This window comes from Eublepharis macularius, chromosome 10, assembly GCF_028583425.1.
Source record: "Eublepharis macularius isolate TG4126 chromosome 10, MPM_Emac_v1.0, whole genome shotgun sequence".
In the NCBI taxonomy this organism is placed as follows: domain Eukaryota; kingdom Metazoa; phylum Chordata; class Lepidosauria; order Squamata; family Eublepharidae; genus Eublepharis; species Eublepharis macularius.
Window position 1 is genome coordinate 95,020,953 of NC_072799.1, and position 22,208 is coordinate 95,043,160.

The following is a 22,208-nucleotide window of genomic DNA, read 5'->3' on the forward strand; positions in this document are numbered from 1 at the left end:
ACATTTTTATGTTAACACAACTCATTTTTATGTTCACACAACTCTTTACGGCCATGTTTTATTTTTAGGTACCCCAATTATTTTTTTTCTATAGACTCCATTTTAGCTACTCAGCGTGGTATGTGGGAAGAGGTACTTTCCTAAGGTTGCCAACCCCCAGGTGGGGCCTGGAGATCTCCCAGAATTCCAGCTGATCTCCAGACTAGAAAGAGCAGCTCCCCTGGAGAAAATGGAGGCTTTGGAGGTGGATTCTGTGGCATTCCATCCTGCCGAGGTCCCTCTCCTCCCCAAACCCCACCCGCTCCAGGCTCCACCCTCCAAATTTCTGGGAATTCGCCAACCCGGAGCTGGCCGTCTCTAGACATTCCAATAGAATCAGCCAAACAGCCACAAAAGTTCTGTATGTCATTCAACATATGGACAGAACTGGATATTACTCTCCCGCTCCCCGCAATCTTTTTGAGACTTATGTTTGTTTTCCAAATGCTGCTACTGGGGCTGCTTTGGGGAGGGAGAGAACAGCATGGGACAGCTCTTTAACCCTTTCTTCTCCTGTGGGTTTCCTGCTGAAAATGCCCTCGCTGAGCTACTTGTACATCTGCTGCGGAAAATTTATGGTTCGAGGGTGGTGTTTTTCATTGTTAACTTTTTAAATCTCTGAATCATACAGAAACATTTTAGGGATTTCAGTGTGGGAGGAGGATTTCGACCTGTAATGTCTTTGAAAAGAAAATAGGCTTAATTGTTTCTCTTGCTTGCAGTTTTCTTGCAGCAAGGTCTGTCTGTCTTACTAATCACTTTCCAACGTCGTCACCCCACCCTTACGTTGAAATTCCGACTAACTTTGTTTAGATAAGCTAGCGGTTTGAAAATACAAGAGAATTACCAATTAACAAAGCCCCAGGGAAATGAAAATGCAATTTCTTCCCTCTAAATTTCTCTTAGAGTGGGCCAAGGCAATTTGGCTTAGTTCCATGTGTGGTCTCCTTTCATTCAGAGATAATAATGAAAGGTGAGCTTATTGTTTGTCTGGTTCTGATATTGTATTATCTTTCTTTTGTCTCAGTTACATTTTTTGGCAAATAACATCAGAGATTTTCCTCGTTCCACTGTTGCCACAGGTACCAAATACCGATGTATCCTGGGCCAGCCCAAATAGAAAGGAGAACTAGGCAGTATCCTGGAGTATTAAAAGTCCAGGGGAATTTGCTTCTGTTTTATAAACACGTCCATGTGTAGAAAGCCACTGCTTGGATTTCTGAAGGACGTAGAGATAAGTTCTTTGACCGGATGGTATCTCCTGTTACGCAGGGGACGCAGCTGAGAGTGTTTTTATCAACACTGGCAGATTTTGCTGTGACAAGGAGGAAGGAAAGACTGGCCAGACATTAACAATGGAAATGAAGTCTTGTTCAGTGAGAACGCCTGTAATTCCGCTGCTCGGCATATAAAACCCACACAGGAGCATTACGTTTTTAATTTATGAGACAAAACAGCATAAAATCTTGGGCTGGCCCTCATCGTACCATAGATTGAGAAGCTGAATTTCGAGGCGATCTGTTTCCCTACCACAACCTGTAAATATCGATGCTAACAACAGTGTCTTGTGTTTTTTTTCCTTTCCCCCTACCTTTCTTTTCTTTTTCTTTTTTTATGAATGTACTTCTTCCTGTGTGAATAATTGTGTGTCTAGAAACAGCCATGGAGTGATTTTGCAGTACTGAATGGGGGAAAGATTAATAGTGACATTTGGAAGGCAAGTATATTGTCAGATTTAAGAACATTTTAATTCTTTTTTTAACATTTAAAAGAATATTTTGCATGGCTGTGGCTGTATATATTATTTCTCTCTCTACATATCACTCATAATATCTAATCTACCAAATGAAAGGGGGTTTCACTAAGGGAGGTTTAGCTCACAGATGAGCTGCCTAATTTTGATTTTTTTTTTCACACAGAACACATTTCTTCTGGTCAGCTGCGCAAGCATTCACCTGTAAAGAAATAATGCCTGTGTTTAACAATCAGTACTTTGAAAAATATATGCATGCCTTCTGTTTACTTCAGCCAGAATCACTGTGTTGCTGCTTTGCAGGAAGAATTTTATTTTTCTTTAAATACCTGACACCCTCATGAAAATGCCACATCTTTTCCTTTAGGATCTTCATGCAGCCACAGTGAACCCAGATCCCAGCTTAAAGGAGTTTGAAGGAGCAACGTTGCGCTATGCCTCTTTGAAGCTCAGGTACACTTTTTTAAAAACTGTCCTTACCAGTCAGTCCTCAGTGCATTTATTTATTTACTTCAATTGTACCCCACCTTTCCTCCCAATGGGGTCCTAAAGCAGCTTACGTTATTCACGCCATTCCGTTTTATCTTCACAACAACCCTGAGAGGCAGGTTAGCCTGACTGAGTTTGACTGGCCCAAGTTCACCCAACAACCTTCCATAGCCAAGTGAGGATTCAAACTGGAGTCTCCCAGATCCTTGTCCAACACTCTAGCTAGCCACTATGGCATGCTGGAAATACATCCCCTTGGTGTCCATAGAATTTACTTTCGGATCACTGTGTTCAGGATTGCAGCCTTAGACGGCTATTTGGAACAAGATCCTTATTCTAGCCCACTCCAAATAGCTTTGTCAGTGATCACCAGATTCTTGTTCACACTGGCTCAAGGCTCGTTCCCATTCTGGGCTTGTTTCCTACTGGGAACCTCGACTTGCCCTGCTCAAGCAGCATGTATGCAGGCACTGGACCCCCACTCAAATGGGCAAACGCAAACACGGGCACAGGGCAGTCATGGATACGGCCGGTATCAAATGCCTGTGTTTTAATGGAACCTGGAAAAAGCAGCGCTACAATACATGTGTATATACTTACCCAGTATGCCCTGTCCACACATGATAATAGCTATTGGAAATGTGCAGTCAAAGTACAGTGGAACTGCTTCCATAGTAAAGAAAACCCCCCATGAAATGGGCCTTGAAAGAGGAAGTGCAATGAAAAGATTCTGGCGGACCCAATTCGCGCTGTTCCACAGACAGAAGGAAGATCCCGTTCCTCCAGAGTAGGTAGCTCTGAGGTGCCACTGTAGAGCTTCACTGGACACCGTTTCTCAGGGAGAGTCACGCAGCTGTCCTCGTATTAAGTGCGCGCGCGCGTGTGTGTGTGTGTACCGTCTGCCTTTCTCACTGAGATCCAGGCACAAGGGAAATACAATATAAGCAGCAGCCGGTACATTCACTGAGCAAAGAACAATGATGAACCACAGTTTGTACATTCAATTAAAACAGATGCAATAGGGTATGGTACCGGAAAATTTGAAAACCAGCATAATGCCAAGCACAGAGAAGAAGTTTACGTGGCAAGTTTAGCAACATGGAAACTTCCTAGTAGGGGCATACTTACATTAGTTGACAGGACCCAGTAGCATAGCATATAGTCCCTGTCCCTACCAAGGCCTCTCTCTAAGCTATTTCTTATGACTCAGCCCTATAATCTGAATAATTCAGCTTTGTATAGTTCGCAGAAAACGAGGAGGTTTGATCTTTCCTGACCTCCTCAGGCAGCCCATTCTATAAAGTGGGGGCTATGACAGAGAAAGCATGTGTACGGGCAGCAGGGTCTAACTATAACGGTAACCCTGTATGATAGGCGCCATCATCCAGTGAGCTCCATGGATTCGTGAGAGTTCCTATCCTAATATTCTATCCACTGATCCGCACTGGTTCGCAACATAGACGTGTGATCTTGCATAGGTTGGTCAAGAGATTCGAGAGGAGGATATGGTGAAGAATACTGCTCCTAGAAAGCACTGATACGGAAAATGGTGAAGGTTGGAAGGTGATGTTCTTAAAAAACAATAATTTGACAGGTGGCAAGGCTTACTTACATGAGCCATCTGTACATGCGCCATCTGTACCGTTTGCACAAACCACTTCCTCTCTCCCTTGGTGGGTAGGCTGGTGGTCTCTTGCCAAGATGCCCCCAAATCTCCGGAACCAGCCATGCTTTATTGTTGACTAACAAAAAAACCCATTTTTAAAAAACAGGCCCAAGAAAACCCAGAAACGCTGGGCTTCCCGCTGCTGCAGCTCCCTCTGAAGGGGCGGGCAGACTTGCCTGGTCGTCCCACTGCCACGGCGCCCTCTGGAGGCTGCATTGGCCATGACGGACTTTATATCCTGGTGCGCCTCCATAGGCGCACCAGGATAAAAAGTGCGTCGTCGCCAATACGGCTTGCCTTTTATATAGAAAGATGTGGACACAGCAAAAAGCTCTTAGATGCATTTTGCCTCTTTGTATTAAAAACTTGGCATAAACAGTTTGCATCTTTTAAATACTTGACACTAAGCCTAATTTTAGTATTGTTTCCACAACAGAAATGCCCCACAGTGTGGTGATGATGATGATTCCTGTAGCATCAATAGTGATCCAGAAGCCAAGGTCAGTAACGAAATTAGTTTGGGGAAAAGCCACTCCGTGAAGAACGTATGCAGTATGTGTTAAACTTAATAACTAAAAAAACAAAACTATGCTGACGTTATCACAGTTAAACCTGACATTAGCCACATGTGACATCTCTGTAATTGTAGAGGCAGCAGCAGTAGCAGTATAGAAATGAATTAGTTTCAACAAGGGACATACTTGTCTATAGAGCTTTGTGATACGGTTGGTTTCTCATTAAAAGACTGATGTTGGGTATGAATCTAGACAGCACAGCAGCAGTGAAGTGTAAAAGAAGAATCCTGTCCACGTTGTCGTAGTTTGGGATCCGGAGAATCTCATGTGCTTGTAGAAAGCCCAGCTGCATGCGCACAGGAGATGCTGCATTTCCCTTTCCTTTCATGTCATGTCAAATTCTTTGCTGGAGGGTCCCCTGATCTCCAGGAGAAGCATTGCGGGGGAGAAAAGGGCTGATGTGGGAAGGGAAAGGCCAGAAAGCACTCGCGGAGATACTGTGTTCAGTATGTAGCCTTGTGAATCCCACCATTATTTTTAATTTAGTTTTGTAATCTTAGCATGCTTATGATTTTGATTTGACAGTTTATATATAAAGTGCTGAAGTGCTCAGTTCCAACAATGTCTATAATAAATATGAAACAATATACATCACAATAAATATCAAAACATAACATCCAACTGGTGGGAAAAATACTAATACAAAAATTATAAACACTTCTAATTCAGAAACGAAGAACAATAATTCATTCATTTAAAGTGCACATTCAGTATTCAAGCCAATTTCTACAATATAAAGATAATGATTCAGTACCAAAATAGTTCATTTGTCTAAAGTGCACAATGAAATTCAAGTCGTTTACATCAAAGAGTAACAAAATCCAACATTCATTATTTCATGCTGTTTAGCTGCCTGTAGATGTTTATGAAGCCGTGAAGCTTCCAAGTGCCACGCCAACAGGTTTTGCTGGCATATGTTGTCCAATCTCGTTTCGTATAATCACTTCTTCATAGGCATTTCTTCAACTGCAACTGCTTCAGTCAAAACCACACCACCATATTGGCATTCCCAGGACAGTACCACTGCAGTACCACTGGATCGCAGGGTTTAGTACCCTGCCAAGTTATATGCAGGGGACCTTCAAACACTCTCTGAGCACTCTCTTTCTTCCCAGGAACTGCATGCCTCGCTGTGGTCTACTCTGTGCCTGGTTAAGTTGCATAGTCACACTGTAGTATTTTTGAACTGTTTTATAACAGATCCTCTCGTGGATCAAAAACTGGCTAATAAATAGGAAACAGAGTGAGTATAAATGGGTAATATTCACAGTGGAGGGTGGTAAGCAGTGGGGTACCGCAGGGCTCAGTATTGGGTCCAGTGCTTTTTAACTTGTTCATTAATGAGTTGGAGTTGGGAGTAAGCTGTGAGGCGGCTAAGTTTGCTGATGACACTAAATTGTTCAGGGTGGTGAGATCCAGGGAGGATTGTGAGGCGCTCCAAAGGGATCTGTTGAGGCTGGGCGAGTGGGCGTCAACGTGGCAAATGAGGTTCAACGTGGCCAAGTGCAAAGTAATGCACATTGGGGCCCAAAATTCCAGATCTAAATACACAATGATGGGGTCCAAACTGGCGGAGACTGACCAAGAGAGAGATCTTGGAGTCGTGGTGGATAACTCACTGAAAATGTCGATACAGTCTGCGACGGCAATAAAAAAGGCCAACGCTGTGCTGGGGATTATTAGGAAGGGAATTGAAAACGAATCAACTAGTATCATAATGCCCCTGTATAAATCAATAGTATGGCCTCATTTGGAATACTGTGTACAATTCTGGTCACTCACCACACCTCAAAAAAGATATTATAGCACTGGCAAAAGTGCAGAAAAGGGCAACTAGAATGATTAAAGGGATAGAACACTTCCCCTATGAAGGAAGTATTTTTTCTCCCTTTCTCACAATACAGGAACTCGTGGGCACTCAATGAAATGGCTGAGCAGTTGGGTTAGAACGGATAAAAGGAAGTACTTCTTCACTCAAAGGGTGATTAACGCATGGAATTCACTGCCTCAGGAGGTGGTGGCAGCTTCAAGCATAGACAGCTTCAAGAGGGGACCGGATAAACATAGGGAGCAGAGGTCCATCAGTGGCTCTTAGCCACAAGGTATAGATGGAACTCTCTGTCTAGGGCAGTAATACATTCTTGGTGCTGGCGGGTGGCAATCAGTGGCAGGGCTTCTAGTGTCCCTTCCCCACTGGCAGACCTCCTGAGGACACCTGGTTTTTTGGCCACTGTGTGACACAGACTGTTGGACTGGATGGGCCATTGGCCTGATCCAACATGGCTTCTCTTATGTTCTTATATAGAGACTTTACAGGACAAGACTCTTTGTTGTGATTTATCGCTTAGAGATGTGCATGCAGAGGATGACAGGCTGTGTAGCAAAGAGCATGGACTTAACCTCTCAGAAAGCAGCTCAGAAAATTGGGCCATGGAATCTTTTGCGCTCAGCAGTGACTGTTATGAATGCATTTACTAGTCAGAGTAGTGTTTTTTAAAATGTTTGATTGTATTGACTTATGCTGTATAATTCGCCTTGAGTCTCAGAGAGAAAGGCAGGCTGTAGATAATGGCTGCTGGTGGTGGAGAGTGCCCTGAAGTCATAACTGACTTATGGCGACTCCTGGTGATGTTTTCATGGCAAGAGACCACAAGAGACGGTTTGCCATTGCCTGCCTCTGCAACCCTGGTCTTTCTTGGAGGTCTCCCATCCAATTACTAACCAAGGCTGACCCTGCTTAGCTTCTGAGATCTGACAAGATCAGGCTCACCTGGGCTATCCAATTTAGGGTGTAAATAATGTAAACAAACATATAAATACATTCTACTGTCTTGGAATGGAATTGTCTTCCAACCTCTGAAGGTAAAACCGAGGAAGAATGTGTAGCTATAGAAAAGAAGAGGAAAAGGAAGAATGAACAGTTTATAATAAATCCTTTGTTGCCTGTGTGTTATGTGCCATCAAGTCACTTCTGACTTATGGTGACCCTATTAATGAAAGGACTCCAAACGTCCTATCATTAACAGACTTGCTCAGATCTTGCAAACTGGTGGACATGCCTTCCTTTGAGTCCCGCCTTCTCATTTTGGGACTTCCTCTTTTCCTGCTGCCTTCCACTTTTCCTAGCATCATTGACTTTTCCAGAGAATCTTGTCTTCTCGTGATGTGAACAAAGTACGATAGCCTCAGTTTTGTCATTTTAGATTCTAGGGAGAATTCAGGCTTGATTTGGTGTGGAAACCACTTGCTTGTCTGTAAAACTCTCCTCCAGCACCACATTTAAAATGAATCAACTTTGTTCCTGTCAGTTTTTTTTAGTGTCCAGCTCATAGAAATGGGGAATACCATAGAGTGGATTATCTTGGTTCCCAGAGAGGCATCTTTCTCTTTAAGGATCCTCTCTAGCTCCCTTCTGTCTGCTCTTCTGCGTCTCTGTCTTCTGATTTCTTCATTGCAGTCTCCCTTTTGGTTGCGGATTGTGCCGAGGAATAGAAAACCTTGAACCATTTCAGTGTCCTCTATGTCAACTTTAAAATTGTGTAATTCTTCAGTCATCGTTACTTCTGACTTCATTCAAATTTCTTTCAGTTTATCTGCATGGGCAGAGAAGTGGTGGGGTGAGAATGCAGAGGAAGCAGCAGTTCAGGTAGACATCTTTTACCAAATGGAAGTGGCTGCCACCTTGTGGACAAGTGTGCGAATTTTACCAAAGACACAAGACTAGTTTTAAAAGGTGGCTGTGCAGGTTTAGAGCAGTAAGTTCTGACATCGTTAATTACGTATGTCCCATGTGAGTTCACGCTTTGGATTGTAAAACTGTTCCGCTGTGCCCGTGGCCACATTTTTGATCAAGGTGGAAGAACTGAGCTTTAAGAGCTGCAAAGTTTATCGGCGCAAAAAACTTGCACCGTCTGTTCCTGTCGGTCAATATGTTGTCTTGTTCTGTAGTACCTTTTAGTATGCCAAGAACTTTGCACTTGTAAAAAAATCCTTGCAACAGTTCCTCTGCAAGACAGATTAGACGGAGAGTACCTGAGAACAGGAAGTTGATCCTAGCTCTTCCGTGTTTACTATAGAAAAGAGCAAGAGTCCAGTAGCACCTATAAGACGAACAAAATCTGTGGTAGGGCAGGAGCTTTCATGAGCCTGGTATCTGAAGACGTATCTAAAGAAGTGTCTGAAGAAGTGAGCTGTGACTCACAAAAGCTCATACCCTACTACAAATTTTGTGAGTTTTATAGGTGCTGCTGGACTCTTGCTCTTTTCTACTGCTACATACAGACTAAGCGGGTCTACTCAGATGTAAGTCTCATTCTCTTCGAGGGGAGACAGACTACAGACAGACTAACCTGGCTACCAACCTTGATCTGTCTCCATATTTACTGTGTTTTACGTTCCTCCTCAAAGTAGCACTGAGATCGCTGCAAACTGAATTTCTTTCTGGCTGTTAGTGTTTCTTTGTGTTCAGTTTTTATCTTGTTGTCTTTGTTTGAAGCAACCACAATAGCTACTTTTGAAAGCAGTCACATAAGCCTGCCTTCCTCTTTCCACACAACTATGGTTGTTCATTAACATTTTTTGCTTTTAGAGTGTGATGGTTTTAGGTTTCTTTTATTGTATTTGTGATTTTTGTGGATAGTTGCCTGCATACTTACGTTTATTTGTTTAAAACATCTATATGCTGCCTTTTCAGAGATCTGCTTGCAGTGGCTCACAACAAAAAAGATAAAATAATAAATTGTAAAATTATTACATTTAACAACCATTAAAAACAACCTATAAAACCCAGAAGCATAAAAGCATATGCTTCCATAGACATCTCAGGGAATTCCCCCCTCCGCCAAGTTTCAAGTCCCCGTGAGGTTTGAATGACTTAACAGGGGCAGCAGTCAGCAAGCTCTTGTCGCTATCGGAGATTTCTTCAAAGCAGTGACTGGTATGCAGTGCAATTCTAAGTAGAGTTACTCCAGTCTAAACCTATTGAAATCAATTTGATTTCAGTGGGCTTGGACTGGAGTAACTCTACTTAGGATTGCACTGATAGAGATCCAAGAAACTTAGGTGGTTTATTCAGCTCTCCTCTCAGCCATAAACTCCATAGGTGGACTTAGGCCTGAGCAGCCCCCACCCCCCTCGCTCCATTGTGTGTGTGTGTGGGGGGGGGCGTAATAATAACTGCCTACCTTGGAGAGTTGTTGTAAAACTTAGTGAGATTTTCTGTGTAACATAAACACTGAAAACTCTATATTAATATTACATTATTGGTTTTTTGTTACCTTGTTATAAATTGATGGGTTTATTGCTTTTATTCATCAGTGGTTGGGCTGCTGCTTTTAGAATGTGAGGTTTTAGGGTTCTTCTAGTATTTTGGGATTATCTGTCTTGGGTGTCGCTCCCAGACTGTCATCTGCTCTTGGTGTCTCTGTTGCTCAGTTGGTTCGGGGAATGCCTGCCATGCAGGCCCCTCTTGTGATGGTTTTCCCTCAGCCCCGAAGGAGCCCTCTCCCCCGGAGGCCACACCCGCGGTCTCTGTCTGGGACTCCTGCTGTTCTGACGCCCTGCCGAGGGCTCCTCTGGTGTACCGGCCGGCTCTTCCCGTTCCTCGTCCTCTGAGGAGGGCGCAATGGCTGGTAGTAAGGCAGAGCACACAGCAGGCCGACTCTTGACAGGCTGGCTCATGACATAAGGGGTTTTGGGGGGAGTTGATAAGTTTTTGTGGGTTAGTGTGTCAGTGTGAGTGAGTGTAGCACACTACAGACAAATTAAACAGTACTGGGGAAGTGAATGAGCGAGAGGAGAATACAGCGGGGCTCTGGGGGAAAGATGAGGGTAAAAACTAGAGGGGGGCTGTAGCTCCCCCCTTCACCTGCGCGGAGCTGCCCCAGTGCAGCCACCACCCACCAGCCTGGCCTCCAGCTTAGCTGGTGACATCAAGAGGGCAGCAAGGCCCCCTTTGCTGAGGCTGCTGCAGGAGTGCCGCCCCCCCCCACAGGTGCCTGAGGCGGGAGCTGGCACTGGGCAGGGGCCTGCTGCTGAGGCTCTCCCTCCTCCAGCTGTTGAGACCCAGCAGCCGGAGGAGGGGCAGCAGGAGAAGTTCTTTCGGGTGGACTTGAAGGATGTGGGTTTTTTAGCCCTCGTGCTCACCCAAAAGTCAGGAGAAGACTCTGGAGGAACTGGCGGAGGGGCCCACCAGAAATGAGCCCTGGTTTCCTTTGAGGCCAGCAGTAGACCTTTCAGGAGAGGCAGGAGGAAAGGATGGTGGGAGAAAAGAAGGAGGCGGTAGACGTGCCTCCCACGCATCCACCTCCTCACCCTCCACCATCTCCTTCTGCTCCCCCCACCCCCCACATGGTGTATCTGCCCTGAGCACCTCATAGGAGGACGCCTGGGAGTGCCTCCACTGGAGAGAGGAACCCTGCTGTGCACAATGCCAGGTGCCAGCACTGTCGGCATCGGACGTACGAAGTGGTGATGTGGAGGAGTCAGCGCGGATTTGTCCCCATCAGGACCACAGGAATGCTGTCGATGTTGTTTCTCTGGACTTCAGTAAAGCTTCTGACAAGGTTCCTCATGAGGTTCTGATGGGTAAACTGAAGGACTGTGGACTGGACTCTAGGATGGATGGATGGAGAGGGAACTGGTTGGATAGTCATACTCAAAGAGTAGCTGTCAGTGGCGTCGTATCTGATTGGAGGGAGGTGCCCAGTGGGGTGCCAGAGGGCTCGGTCCTGGGCCCAGAGCGTTTCAAGATGTTTATAAATGATCTGGATGAGGGTGTGAAGGGATTACTCATTAAATTTACAGATAACACCAAACTCGGATGAGTAGGAGACCCCCTTGGAGATAGCAATAGAATTCAAGGAGATCTGAACACACTGGGAAAGTGGGCAGATTTGAAAAAGATGTGACTTAACAAGTGTCGGGTTCTGCATCTGGGTAACAAAAATGCAAAACCTGAATACTGGATGGGTAGCAGTGTGTGTGAGCAAGATCTTGGGACACTGGTGGCAGTCAGTGTGATGCAGCAGCAAAAAAGGCGAATGCAATCTTGGGGGATATCCACAAAGGCATAACATCCAAATCACAGGATGTTGATGTTTCGCTGTCTGTCATGTTGGCCAAGCCTCGCCTGGAGTATTGTGTGCAATTCTGGAGGCCTCCCTTCAAAAAGGAAGTGGACAAATTGGAAGGGTGCAGAGGAGAGCAACCAGGATGACCAGGGGCCTGGAGACCGAGCCCTACGAGGAAAGACTGAGGGATTTGGAATTGTTCAGTTTGGATTCAGATTCGTTTTATTGTATGTGGCCATTGGCCTTCACAATATCAAAACACTCTCAAATACCAGTATAATACATTATCAAAATAATCAGGTAATCAAACACTTCAAAACCACATAAAATGCCGTACTAAAAAACCTTTAAAATTAATAAAACCTTCTAAAAGCGATCACAGCGAATCAATGGCTGATTCCTTTGCTCTCATCTTCCTAGCAGCTACAGCAAAAAGCGCCAGTCTTAGTGACATAAAGGGATCCTTGTCGGAGAGCATCGTGACCATCTTATCAGAGTCAGACGAGGGATGTAGAGCGAGCGAGATCTTGTCCAGGAATTTATTTCTAGGTTCTGCGTATAAAGGGCAAGCCAGGCTGTAATGAGGGAGGTCCTCCACTGAATGGCCACATATACAGATGCGTTGGCCAACTGGCGTCTTTTTATATCGACCCACTAGCATCTCAGTTTGGAGAAGAGGAGGCTGAGGGGAGACAGGATTGCTCTCTTTTAAGTATTAAAAGACCTGCCAGGGGAGAGAAGGGAGCTGTTCCTGTTGGCAGCAGAGGACAGGACTTGAAACAATGGGTTTAAACTACAGGAGGGAAGGTACCGGCTGGACTTTAAGAAAAACTTCACATTAAGAATAATTCAGCGTGAGAATCGGTTGCCTGGGGATGTGGTGGGTTCGCCCTCACTGGCAGTCTTCAAAGAACGGCTGGATGAATACTTGTCTGGGATGCTTTAGGATGTTCCTGCATTGGCAGGGGGGTGGACTAGATGATCTGTAGGGACCCTTCTACCTCTATGATTCTGTGATTCTTTGGTGCAGATGCTTCAGATAACAATAGCCTCCTTCATGGACCCAGACACAGGATGCGCAGACTTCGTTTCAGCAATATGCGCGCTTGTGGGAAGGCGGCAACAGGGCATCACACCCTGGCTGCAGCCGCTCACTAAGGAGACATACAATTTGGTGACCATGTGCGACCCGTGCCTCAAAGGCAGTTTTGCTGAACGGGCCGGGAAGCTCATCAGCTTGAGAGAAAATCTCTCTTGGTGGATTCACTGTTCACTGGCCAGGAGCGGTACCCTGCTCTGGGACAGAGGAGTGAGCCTGCTCCGTTGCCGTCTGCACGACTCCCTCTCAGCAAGTTTTCCCCAAGGTCACCCCCAAGATGTCCCTGGTGATGGGGATGATCCTGCATGCACTTAGCTCCTCTGGGAACACGAGGCAATGGCATGTGAGCCAGGATTCCACAATTGTCAGGGACTACCTTGCAGAGCCCTGTCCTCAGAGAATCTTTCTTGGATTTCAGTGATTCTGGAGTTTTTTGAGATCCCTGAACCCCGGATCCAGATTTCCCAAATTTGGGGGGGGGCACACTCCTACTGCAGACTCGATAGAGCTTTTGGCTACTTCCTCCTTGAGCATCTGTTCCAAGATCCTTATAATTGTGTCACAGCTACATTAAAGTGATAGAATCCTGGCCCCTCCCAGTCAGAAGTCAAGGAACAAGGCAGCCTTCCCAGTCCCTTCTTCCCACAAACTACCTGTGCTCTCTTATATGAGAGAAGGGGTATTGTGAACTTCACACAATGCCCATTTTGTGTTGAGTTGAACATCTTGAAGATTTGCTTGCGAGTTCAAAAGGAACAGCATTTGAGTAGTTTTGGCACAGTAGCTGGCTGGGTCGTCACTGCTGATGCTTGCTTGTACCCAAACATTTTTTGTGTATCTAAGCTCCAAAATACACACACACGCCTTTGCAGACAAAATGCTGATTGTGTGTGCTGTGTTGTTTGGTTGCATGAGATAGGAGAGGCAGAATGCAACACTTTGAAAGGCCTTTAATACAAAGGCAGAGTACTGTAGGGCACATTTCGATAGAAGTTAGATGCCGTCCCCTTTCTATATGGGATCCATTAATATATTCTCAAAATTATTTAAAATCCCTTTCTGTACACCCAAACCTCACGTGCCCCTTGTTTTATGGGCTTTCTCCTTCGGCTGTATTCACATGTTTATGCCAATGGAAACGGTCCTGGTTGGTGATTCGCAACACTGGTTCCATTATGTGCAAAAAGGTTGGAGGAGAGACAAAATCCCAAAAGCCACCAGTCAGATTCAGTTCCAGGAGCATTATGAGCTCTACGAGCTGTCAAAGCGAATGCCTCTCAGATCTGTGTCTTGGACGGACTCCACGTTGGAAATGGCTTTTAGCACAATGTGTGCCTTATTTGATGACGGTGTGTTTTCTGTCTAAACGGAACACAGCCATACATATTTTGGCTCCGGAGGCAAAATAAACTTCCGTGACTTCCGGACCACATATATGGATCTCTTATCCTCAGTAGAAGTTGCCAGTGTAACATCTGACATTTGCCAACTTTTTTGTAAGAACAACACATGGTTTAGTACCAATGAGGATGTGCAAATGAGTAGAAAGGTTTCTCTCTCAGTATCAAACTCTTATCAAAGCCTTATGAAAGCTACTCAGAGCAGAACCACAAGTGACAAAAGGCACAGATTGGACACTTGTCAGCTTCCCTCAAGTTTTGATGGGAAATGTAGGCAGCTTGGCGGAATGTTGGACAAGCGACAGTTGAAAAGTCCATTGGACAGCAGTCAGAGAGCCAAGCTGCAAGACCAGGACGCCTACATTCCCCATCAACACTTGAGGGAAGCAGACAAGTGTCCAATCTGTGCCTTTTGTCACTTGTGGTTCTGCTCATAGTCTTTTGGCTGCATCTTAATTTCTAGACAGGATATTAAACCCACAGAAAGCATGCTAGCAAAAGAGAGCAGACAGACAGTAATCTACAGGGATTCCAGAGCTCTCTGAAAGGCCCTTTACAGTATCAGCAAAGAGTTTTGACCTTCCTCACTGCCTCCTCCTCCTCCTGCTGCTGGTTGTCAGTCTATGGAAAGCAGCATACTCTAATTTCATCTCCCACCCCTTGCAGCAAGAAATCCAACGTCTCTTGAGGCAAAGTTTATTTATTGAGAGAATATATATTCAGAATATGCAAGTGTCCATAGATAATCCAAAGGTTAAGAGAAGCTTTGGCTGTACACAGAACTCTTGTTGAGAATGACGTGTTAAGGCTGGTAACAGTATATCAAACCCTCCAACCTCCCCCCCCCCCGCTTGCCCAGCTAAGATAGAATGTGAAAGTAACGGCTCCAAGGTCGCTGCAGCTAGCCATCCCCGATAAGACCGTCTTGGGAATCCAGCTGCTCTCAGGAACCTGCAGACAAAAACAAATACGCGAAATTTACCGCAAAGGAGGAAAGCAAGATGGAAGTGCTGCGGGTCACAATCCTGACAGTGGCGCTGTTGCCGTGGAGGGCATTTCGCCAAGTGCCCCTGCAGCTGGATGCTCAGCCAGCTAGTTAGTTCGTTCTCTGGAGTGGAAGCAAAAAGATGTGGCGGAGATGGCCAGTGAGGAAGCGCTGGAGAGAGGCAAAACGGAGACCGTTCTCGATGTCACTTGTTGCCGCTGTGAATGCAGAGTTGTTGATTCACACTGCAGTTTTCCGCCCAGTTTCCTTGCCTCAGCAGCCCTCCGTGGCTGTGGTTCCCCCGTCACTCCCAGGGGGCTTATTTCAGGCTTTCAAAAAATGAGATGTTGTGACAGTCTATTGCAACACTGTACTAGTTCCCAGCTTGTTTTTTTTTTAAAGTAAACCTCAGTCTCTTTTTCTTGTGGCTGTAAGGGGAAATTTTACCTTATTGCTGTGCATCAAAAGGGTTGAATCCCTCTGGCAGGGGGAAGTGGCTGTTGTGGGGGGTGGAGTGAGGAAAATGTTCCTGGTGTGGGTGGAATCCGCAACAAGGCACGCTTTCCCAGTCACGCAACATGCAAGGGTGCTCCGATTGTCACCTTTTCTAAAAGATCATACTAAACCAAGTTTGGGACTGCTTCATCTAATAAACCTAAGAATAGTTATTTATTATTTTATTATTTTATTTTATCGTATTTATATTCCGCCCTCCCCGCAAGCAGGCTCAGGGCGGAACCAAAGGACCCAACAGCAAGTGATATACTGTAATTCATTTTATTAAATAGCCTATTCCAGTAAGTGTATATTACCATACCAAGATCCTAGAGATATTTGTGGGGAAGAAAAGATTTCTGACGTTTGTGGGGGAGTCAAGAGCTGTGGACATTCAGATACTCCTCCAGCATTTATGAGTAATATCTCCAACTATTTGAACAAAGTTATGCAGGGTCAGATACTTATTATAAGGTGTTTTATAATTATTTTATTTCTGACCAATGCAGACTAAAATTCTGTAGCATTCACAGTCCATAGGAAATGTCTAAAATAATTAGATTTAACAATAAGGGGTCTGAATGTCAACTTTATTACTGACTCTGTTCCCATGCAGAGGAAATCTTTCCTTGATAAATCTCTTAGCAATATGAAAAACTTATCTGCTTCATTTCTAGATTTCAGGTTGTTTTTACAGCACAGAAGCAGGGCCAGTAAAAATCTTAGCTATCTCAGATTTGAAATATTGTCCAACCCCAGTTGTCCTTATTGAGGTAGCAAGGTAGTGCATTTTGGCAAAAGCTGTAATTAAAAGAGTGAGTTTTGATACAGTGGTATTTCATTCTTGGGATTGGTTAAGCCATGTCCTTTAGGAACGCCCAACGTGCTGAAATAGGACTGAAAACAGTGTTCTCTCACCCAGTTTCTGAAAAATTCCTGAAGGGGATGTTTAACCTTCACCCACCTGTCACGCGCCCTGTTCCCCAATGGTCACTATCATTTGTGCTCTCACAACTTATGTTGAAACCTTTTGTGTCTTTGGTTACATGTCCCTTGGAATTGTTGTCTTGGAAAGTGTGCTTCGTGATAGCCATAACTTCAGCATGGAGGGTGAGTGAACTCTCAGCACTAAGGGCGGGCCCTCCTTTCTTAAGAGTCTGTCCTGACAAGGTGGTACTTCAGCTTAGTTTACAGTTTCTACCTAAAGTAGCGTCACTATTCCATGGTTCTCAGGAGATTGTCCTCCTTGTTTTCTATCCCTCTCCTGAGTCTGGAGGAGAGAGGGCATTGCACGCCTGGGATTTAAAAAGAACCTTATCCTTTTACTTGGATAGGATGGAGGAGTTTCGCACAGACACACGCACACCTTTTTGTCTGTTTTGGGGGGCCCAATAAAGGGAAGTGGGCTTCGGCCCAGACCTTATCATGGTGGATTGTGTCAGCAATCCAGAGAGCTTGGCAGCAGGTTAGAACGCCCACTACGAGTCAGAGCCCACTCTTCTGCCAGGGCGCAAGCATCTTCACCTGCTTTTCTGAGGGGAGTGCCAGTTGCTCCTGTCTGTAGGGCTGCAACCTGGTCTTCTTCGGAGACCTTTGCTAAACACTACGCAATGGATGGAGATGTCAAACGTGACCTTGCAGTGAGAAGGGCATTGTTGCACTCCTTGTTTGTGTGATACACAGACCAATAACTATATTTCTTGCTGTATACGTATGGATAATGAAGGCAAATGAACACAAAATGTTAAGGTTACCATTGTAGAGTTTTTGTTATATTTGTATTTTCAAAACGTCTAGATGTATATATCTGCTTAATGATCCAACCTTGTTTGTGATATTCAACAACCTAAAAAAGGGGGGCGGGGAGATGTTGAATTATTTATCCATAGTTTGATATGCTGAGGATGCTCCTCAGTGACATTCTTATGATATAATCAAATAAAATTGAGTTGGAGAGATTCATCCCGCCTAGCTTGGTAATCTTCCCAATGTGGGGATGCACAGAAGAACGAAGGTGAAAACAGGGTTGTGCGTACCTGTAACTGTTGTTCATCGAGTTCTTCTGTGCAGACACACATTCCCTCCCTCCTGCCCCGCTGGGAACTCTCTCATGGTAACTGGGTTGGGTTTGTGGTGGCCCAGGAGAACTGAGGGAAAGGGGGTCGCTCCTGCTAGGTCATGGGACCCATTTTAGGCGGGAAAAACGATTCATCTACGTGACTGGGGAGAAACGGCCTCTGATGGAAATCTAAAGAAGCTAATAAGTTTCTCTGTCGGCAGGCCTGCATGTGCACAGTCCCAATATGTGCCTGCACAGAAGAACTCAATGAACAATAGTTACAGGTATACACAACCCTGTTTTCCAAACTTTCCATTCCAGAAGTTTCAAAGATTTTGGAGATCTATACCAGGATCTTTGCTTCGTATAGAGTAAATCTTTTTGAATTTGAGATGTTTCTAGATTTTCCAAAATTCTTTCTGCCAAAAATTTTTGTAGATTTTTTTTTTTTGCTGCATTCTTTGGTGTTTGCATTCCAAATTCCTTATCCTTGTTAAGACCTGGTCTCTAATTTTTTCTTTTTCTTTTTTGTAGTAGGCAGCTATTGAGATCAACTTACCTCTTATCACCACTTTCAGAGTCACAGAGTTGCTCAATGCAGGATCAGCCTAAAGCATCCCTGACAAATACTCATCCAGCCTCTTCTTGAAAACCGCCAGTGAGGGGGAGTTCACCACCTCCCTAGGCAGCTTATTCCACTTTTGAATTACTCTGACCGTGAAAAAGTTTTTCCTAATATCCAGCCGGTACCTTTGTGCATGTAGTTTTAGCCCGTTGTATCGAGTCGTATCCTCTGCTGCCAACTGGAATAGCTCCTTGCCCTCCTCCAAATGACAGCCTTTCAAGTATTCAAAGAGAGCAATCATGTCCCCCCTCAACCTCCTTTTCTCCAAACTAAACATTCCCAAGGCCCTCAGCCTTTCCTCGTAGGGCTCAGTCTCCAGACCCCTGATCATCCTCATCACTCTCTTCTGCACCCTCTCTCCCCGCATGTGCCCCGGAGAGCGCTTTGTTCAGTGGGTAAGAACTTAGTGGTGATCCCTAGCCCTAGGGAGGCTCGTTTGGCCTCGGCCAGGGCCAGGGCCTTTTCGGTCCTGGTGTCAGAGTGTCAGTTTGCTAGTCAGTTCTCAAGCCATAGCTACGCCATGTTCTCATGTTATAATCTGTAGCTGTTTAGTTCTCTCCCTCCAGGCCCAGGTGCTGTCCAGGCCACCTATATCCATGGGAGTGAAGAATTCTTATCAATCTGTTCTGGCCGACCTGGACATCCTCGCCTTCCCAGGCCTTCTAGACAGGACTAAGGGGGGAGACTGGGAAGGGGTGTTTGAAGTGTAGTTACTTTCATTTTGTGTGTCATTCTCAACAAAGCTTTCATTCAGCCAAGGCTCTCCTAGTCCTTGGAATATGGCTACTTGTATCCTGAGTATTGTCTTTCAATAAACCTTTCGGAATCAAGGAACTTTGTGCTTCTTGCAGAAGGGGGGAGACGAACTCTAGATAACTGGGATTCCATAGTCTGACACCTGGCCTCAACCTGGTGGAATTCTCTGTCTGAGGACACTCGGGCCTGCCAGGATCTTGTATCATTTCGGCGGGCCTGCAAGACGGAGATGTTCCACGAGGCTTACGGTTGAGGACAGCGCCAGGACCATCATTGAGCCTCCCACCGGTCTCCGGTATTCGAGTCCAGCTCGTGTGTGTGTCTGTCTGTCTCCTCTTTGTATGCTGGGGGCAGGAATGTGTAGCCAACTATATCAGGTTTTTTAATTCCTGAATTTTATTGTATAATTTGCTATGTATTTTATGCAACTCTCTTTATTATTACAGCACTTAGCCAGTACGTTAACCATAAAATTTAAGTGCACATTTTACAACCATTTGAAACATGAAGCATATAAGTATATACAATTTAAAAACATAATTTCCTAATATCTATCAAAATTTGTAAAGACCAGGAAGTCAGCATAGTTCTAAGCAAGCAACCGAAATGGAGGCCGACACTCTGATGGGCTTTAACGACCAGAGCACAAAATTTCGCTATCTGGTGTAATGCAGTAAAATCTGAGTTTGACGGCAGTTTCTCTAATTTGTCCTTATCCGAATGTTCTGAGATACCATCCAGAAAGGGAATAATAAATCTCATACGTGCTTCCTTATAGAAAGGGCATCTCAGGAAAACATGTTCCTGGGTTCCAACCTCCCCAAGTATGCAAGGACATAGCCTCTTATGTATTTTATGTATTTTATTGTATTTATGGCTGTTGTACCCTGTCCTGAGCCCACTTGTGGGAAGGGTGGGTTAAACACCGAATAAACTAAACTAAACTTTTGCGCACATCCTTTCTGAAGTGAGGCCTCCAGAACTGTCACACAGTACTCCAGATGTGGCCTGACCAAGCCAGTATAAAGAGGGACTATGACCTCCTGCGATTTCGATGCAATGGCCCTTTTGATACAACTCAAAACTGAGTTTGCCTTTTTTGCCATCGCATCACACTGACTGCTCAGTTTACAGTCCACTCTTACCCCAAGATCTCTTTCACATACACTACCACCCAGAAGTGTATCCCCCCATCCTGTATTTGTGCTTCACATATTTGTGGCCCAGATGTAATATTGTCCATTTCTCTATGTTGAATTGCATCCGGTTCACAACCACCCACTTCTCCAGAGTATTCAGGTCTTGTTGAATGTTAACTCTATCTTCTTGGGTGTTTGCCACTCCTCCCAATTTGGTATCATCAGCATATTTATTGAGTAGCCTGTTTACCCCTTCATCCAGATTATTGATAAAAATATTGAAAAATACCAAGCCTTGTGTCACCCCACTGGACACCTCCCTCCAATCTGATGAAACTCCATTGACCACCATTCTTTGTGTGTGGTCCTCTAATCAGTTCCCTATCCACCGAACTTTCCTATAGTCCAGTCCGCAGTCTTCCAGTTTACCCATTAGAATGTCATGGGGAACCTTATCAAAAGCTTTGCTGAAATTCAGGTAAATCACATCGACAGAGTTCCCACGATCCAGTAAGCTCGTCACTCGATCAAAAAAGGAAACCAGGTTGGTCTGACCAGGTCTATTGGGGACAAAACCGTGTTGATTTCCCTGATCACTAAGCAGTCCTTCAGATGTTTATAGATCAATCCCTTTAAAATCTGCTCTGATATCTTCCCAGGAACAGAAGTCAGACTGACCGACCTGTAGTTTCCCAGGTCATCCTTCTTCCCTTTCTTAAAGATTGGGATAACACTTGCTCTTCTCCAATCTTGTGGCACATCCCCAGTCCTCCAGGAGGCCTTGAAGATGATGGACAGGGGTTTTGCAAGTTCTCTAGAAAGTTCTTTGAGCACTCTTGGGTGCACACCATCCAGCCCAGGGGATTTGTATTCATCCAGTGCAGCCAGGTGCCTCTCCACAACCTCTCTGCCAGTGTCAACTAGCCACTCCTGTGCCCTGTCCTGTCTTCTTCCATCTCTAGATGGGCTCGAGTTCTTCAGGGAGAAATCAGAGGCAAAAAAGTCATTAAGCCTATCTGCTTTTTCTCTGTCCTGCATCAGAGTTTCTCCATCTACTCCCAACAGCTGTCCAATTGCCTCTTTTACCTTGTGTTTGCTTCTCACATATCTGTAGAAGTTTTTCTTATTGTAGCGAGCCCCCCTGACCAGACCCAGTTCATACTGAGTTTTGGCTTCTCTGATGGCTGATCTGCAGTACCTAGTAACCCATGCATGGTCTGACCAGATTTTATCACCAGTTTGTGTAGATTTTGCTTGATTTATTCAATTGTGGGATAGGAAAATATAGTCGATTCTAGTATAGATCTTATGGATGGGTGAATAATAGGAAAATATCCTGTTGGATGTCCATAAGGTATGCCAAATCAGATTTTTTTTGTTTCTTAGATTTGGTTGGTTTTGTTTTTTTGAGGATCTATCTAATTTTCAGTTCATGATGGGCTTGAAGTCACATCCGGTCATTATTTCTCCCTCAGCAAAGAGGTGAAACTGAATAAGGGTTTCCTCCATAAACTGTATTTGGTTTTGGTCAAGTGCATATGTTGATGCTAGGGTAGTTATTTCATTCTCTAAAAGATTTTTCAAAAATACATATCTGCTGTTATTATTTTGATGGATGTCAGTGCGAATCAAATGTTTTTTAAAAAAATAAAATCGCCACTCTTGATTGGGAGGAATCCGGGGCCTCCTACTGCTATGCATAACCAATTTGATTTAAAGATTGGGAGTGGTGTCTTATTAAAATGGGTCTCTTAAAGGAACAAAATTGCAGGTTAATGCATTTATCATTCTTTTAACTTTGATATTGTTATTCAAACCCCTACAATTCATTGAAACTGTTTTATAATCTTGATACATTAATTAATATAAAAATATAAATATAGTGTGCCTACAGGAAACCCATAAAGGCAAAAAAGATAAGAAACCTTTGCTGAATTCCCCATTATGGGAAACAAAGGTGGAGGCAAGAGGAACTAAAAAGGCAAGAGGGGTAGCTATCCTTGTACACTCAGGTTTAAAGATACAAGTATTAGATCAAATATTTGATTCAGAAGGGAG

General features: G+C 44.5%; 1 protein-coding gene across 9 annotated transcripts in view; it reads left to right on the top strand.

The window, feature by feature from the left end:
* APBB2 (amyloid beta precursor protein binding family B member 2) overlaps positions 1 to 22,208 on the top strand; it is a 217,740-nt gene that overhangs the window by 103,941 nt on the left and 91,591 nt on the right. For 6 of the 9 annotated variants that reach the window (XM_054989597.1, XM_054989598.1, XM_054989594.1 and 3 more), the window contains 3 exons: positions 1,694 to 1,756; positions 2,160 to 2,245; positions 4,384 to 4,447. In XM_054989597.1, coding sequence (XP_054845572.1) covers positions 1,694 to 1,756; positions 2,160 to 2,245; positions 4,384 to 4,447 — 213 coding nt within the window. The remainder of the gene's footprint in view (positions 1 to 1,693; positions 1,757 to 2,159; positions 2,246 to 4,383; positions 4,448 to 22,208) is intronic. The other 3 variants (XM_054989600.1, XM_054989601.1, XM_054989599.1) reach the window with 1 other exon arrangement.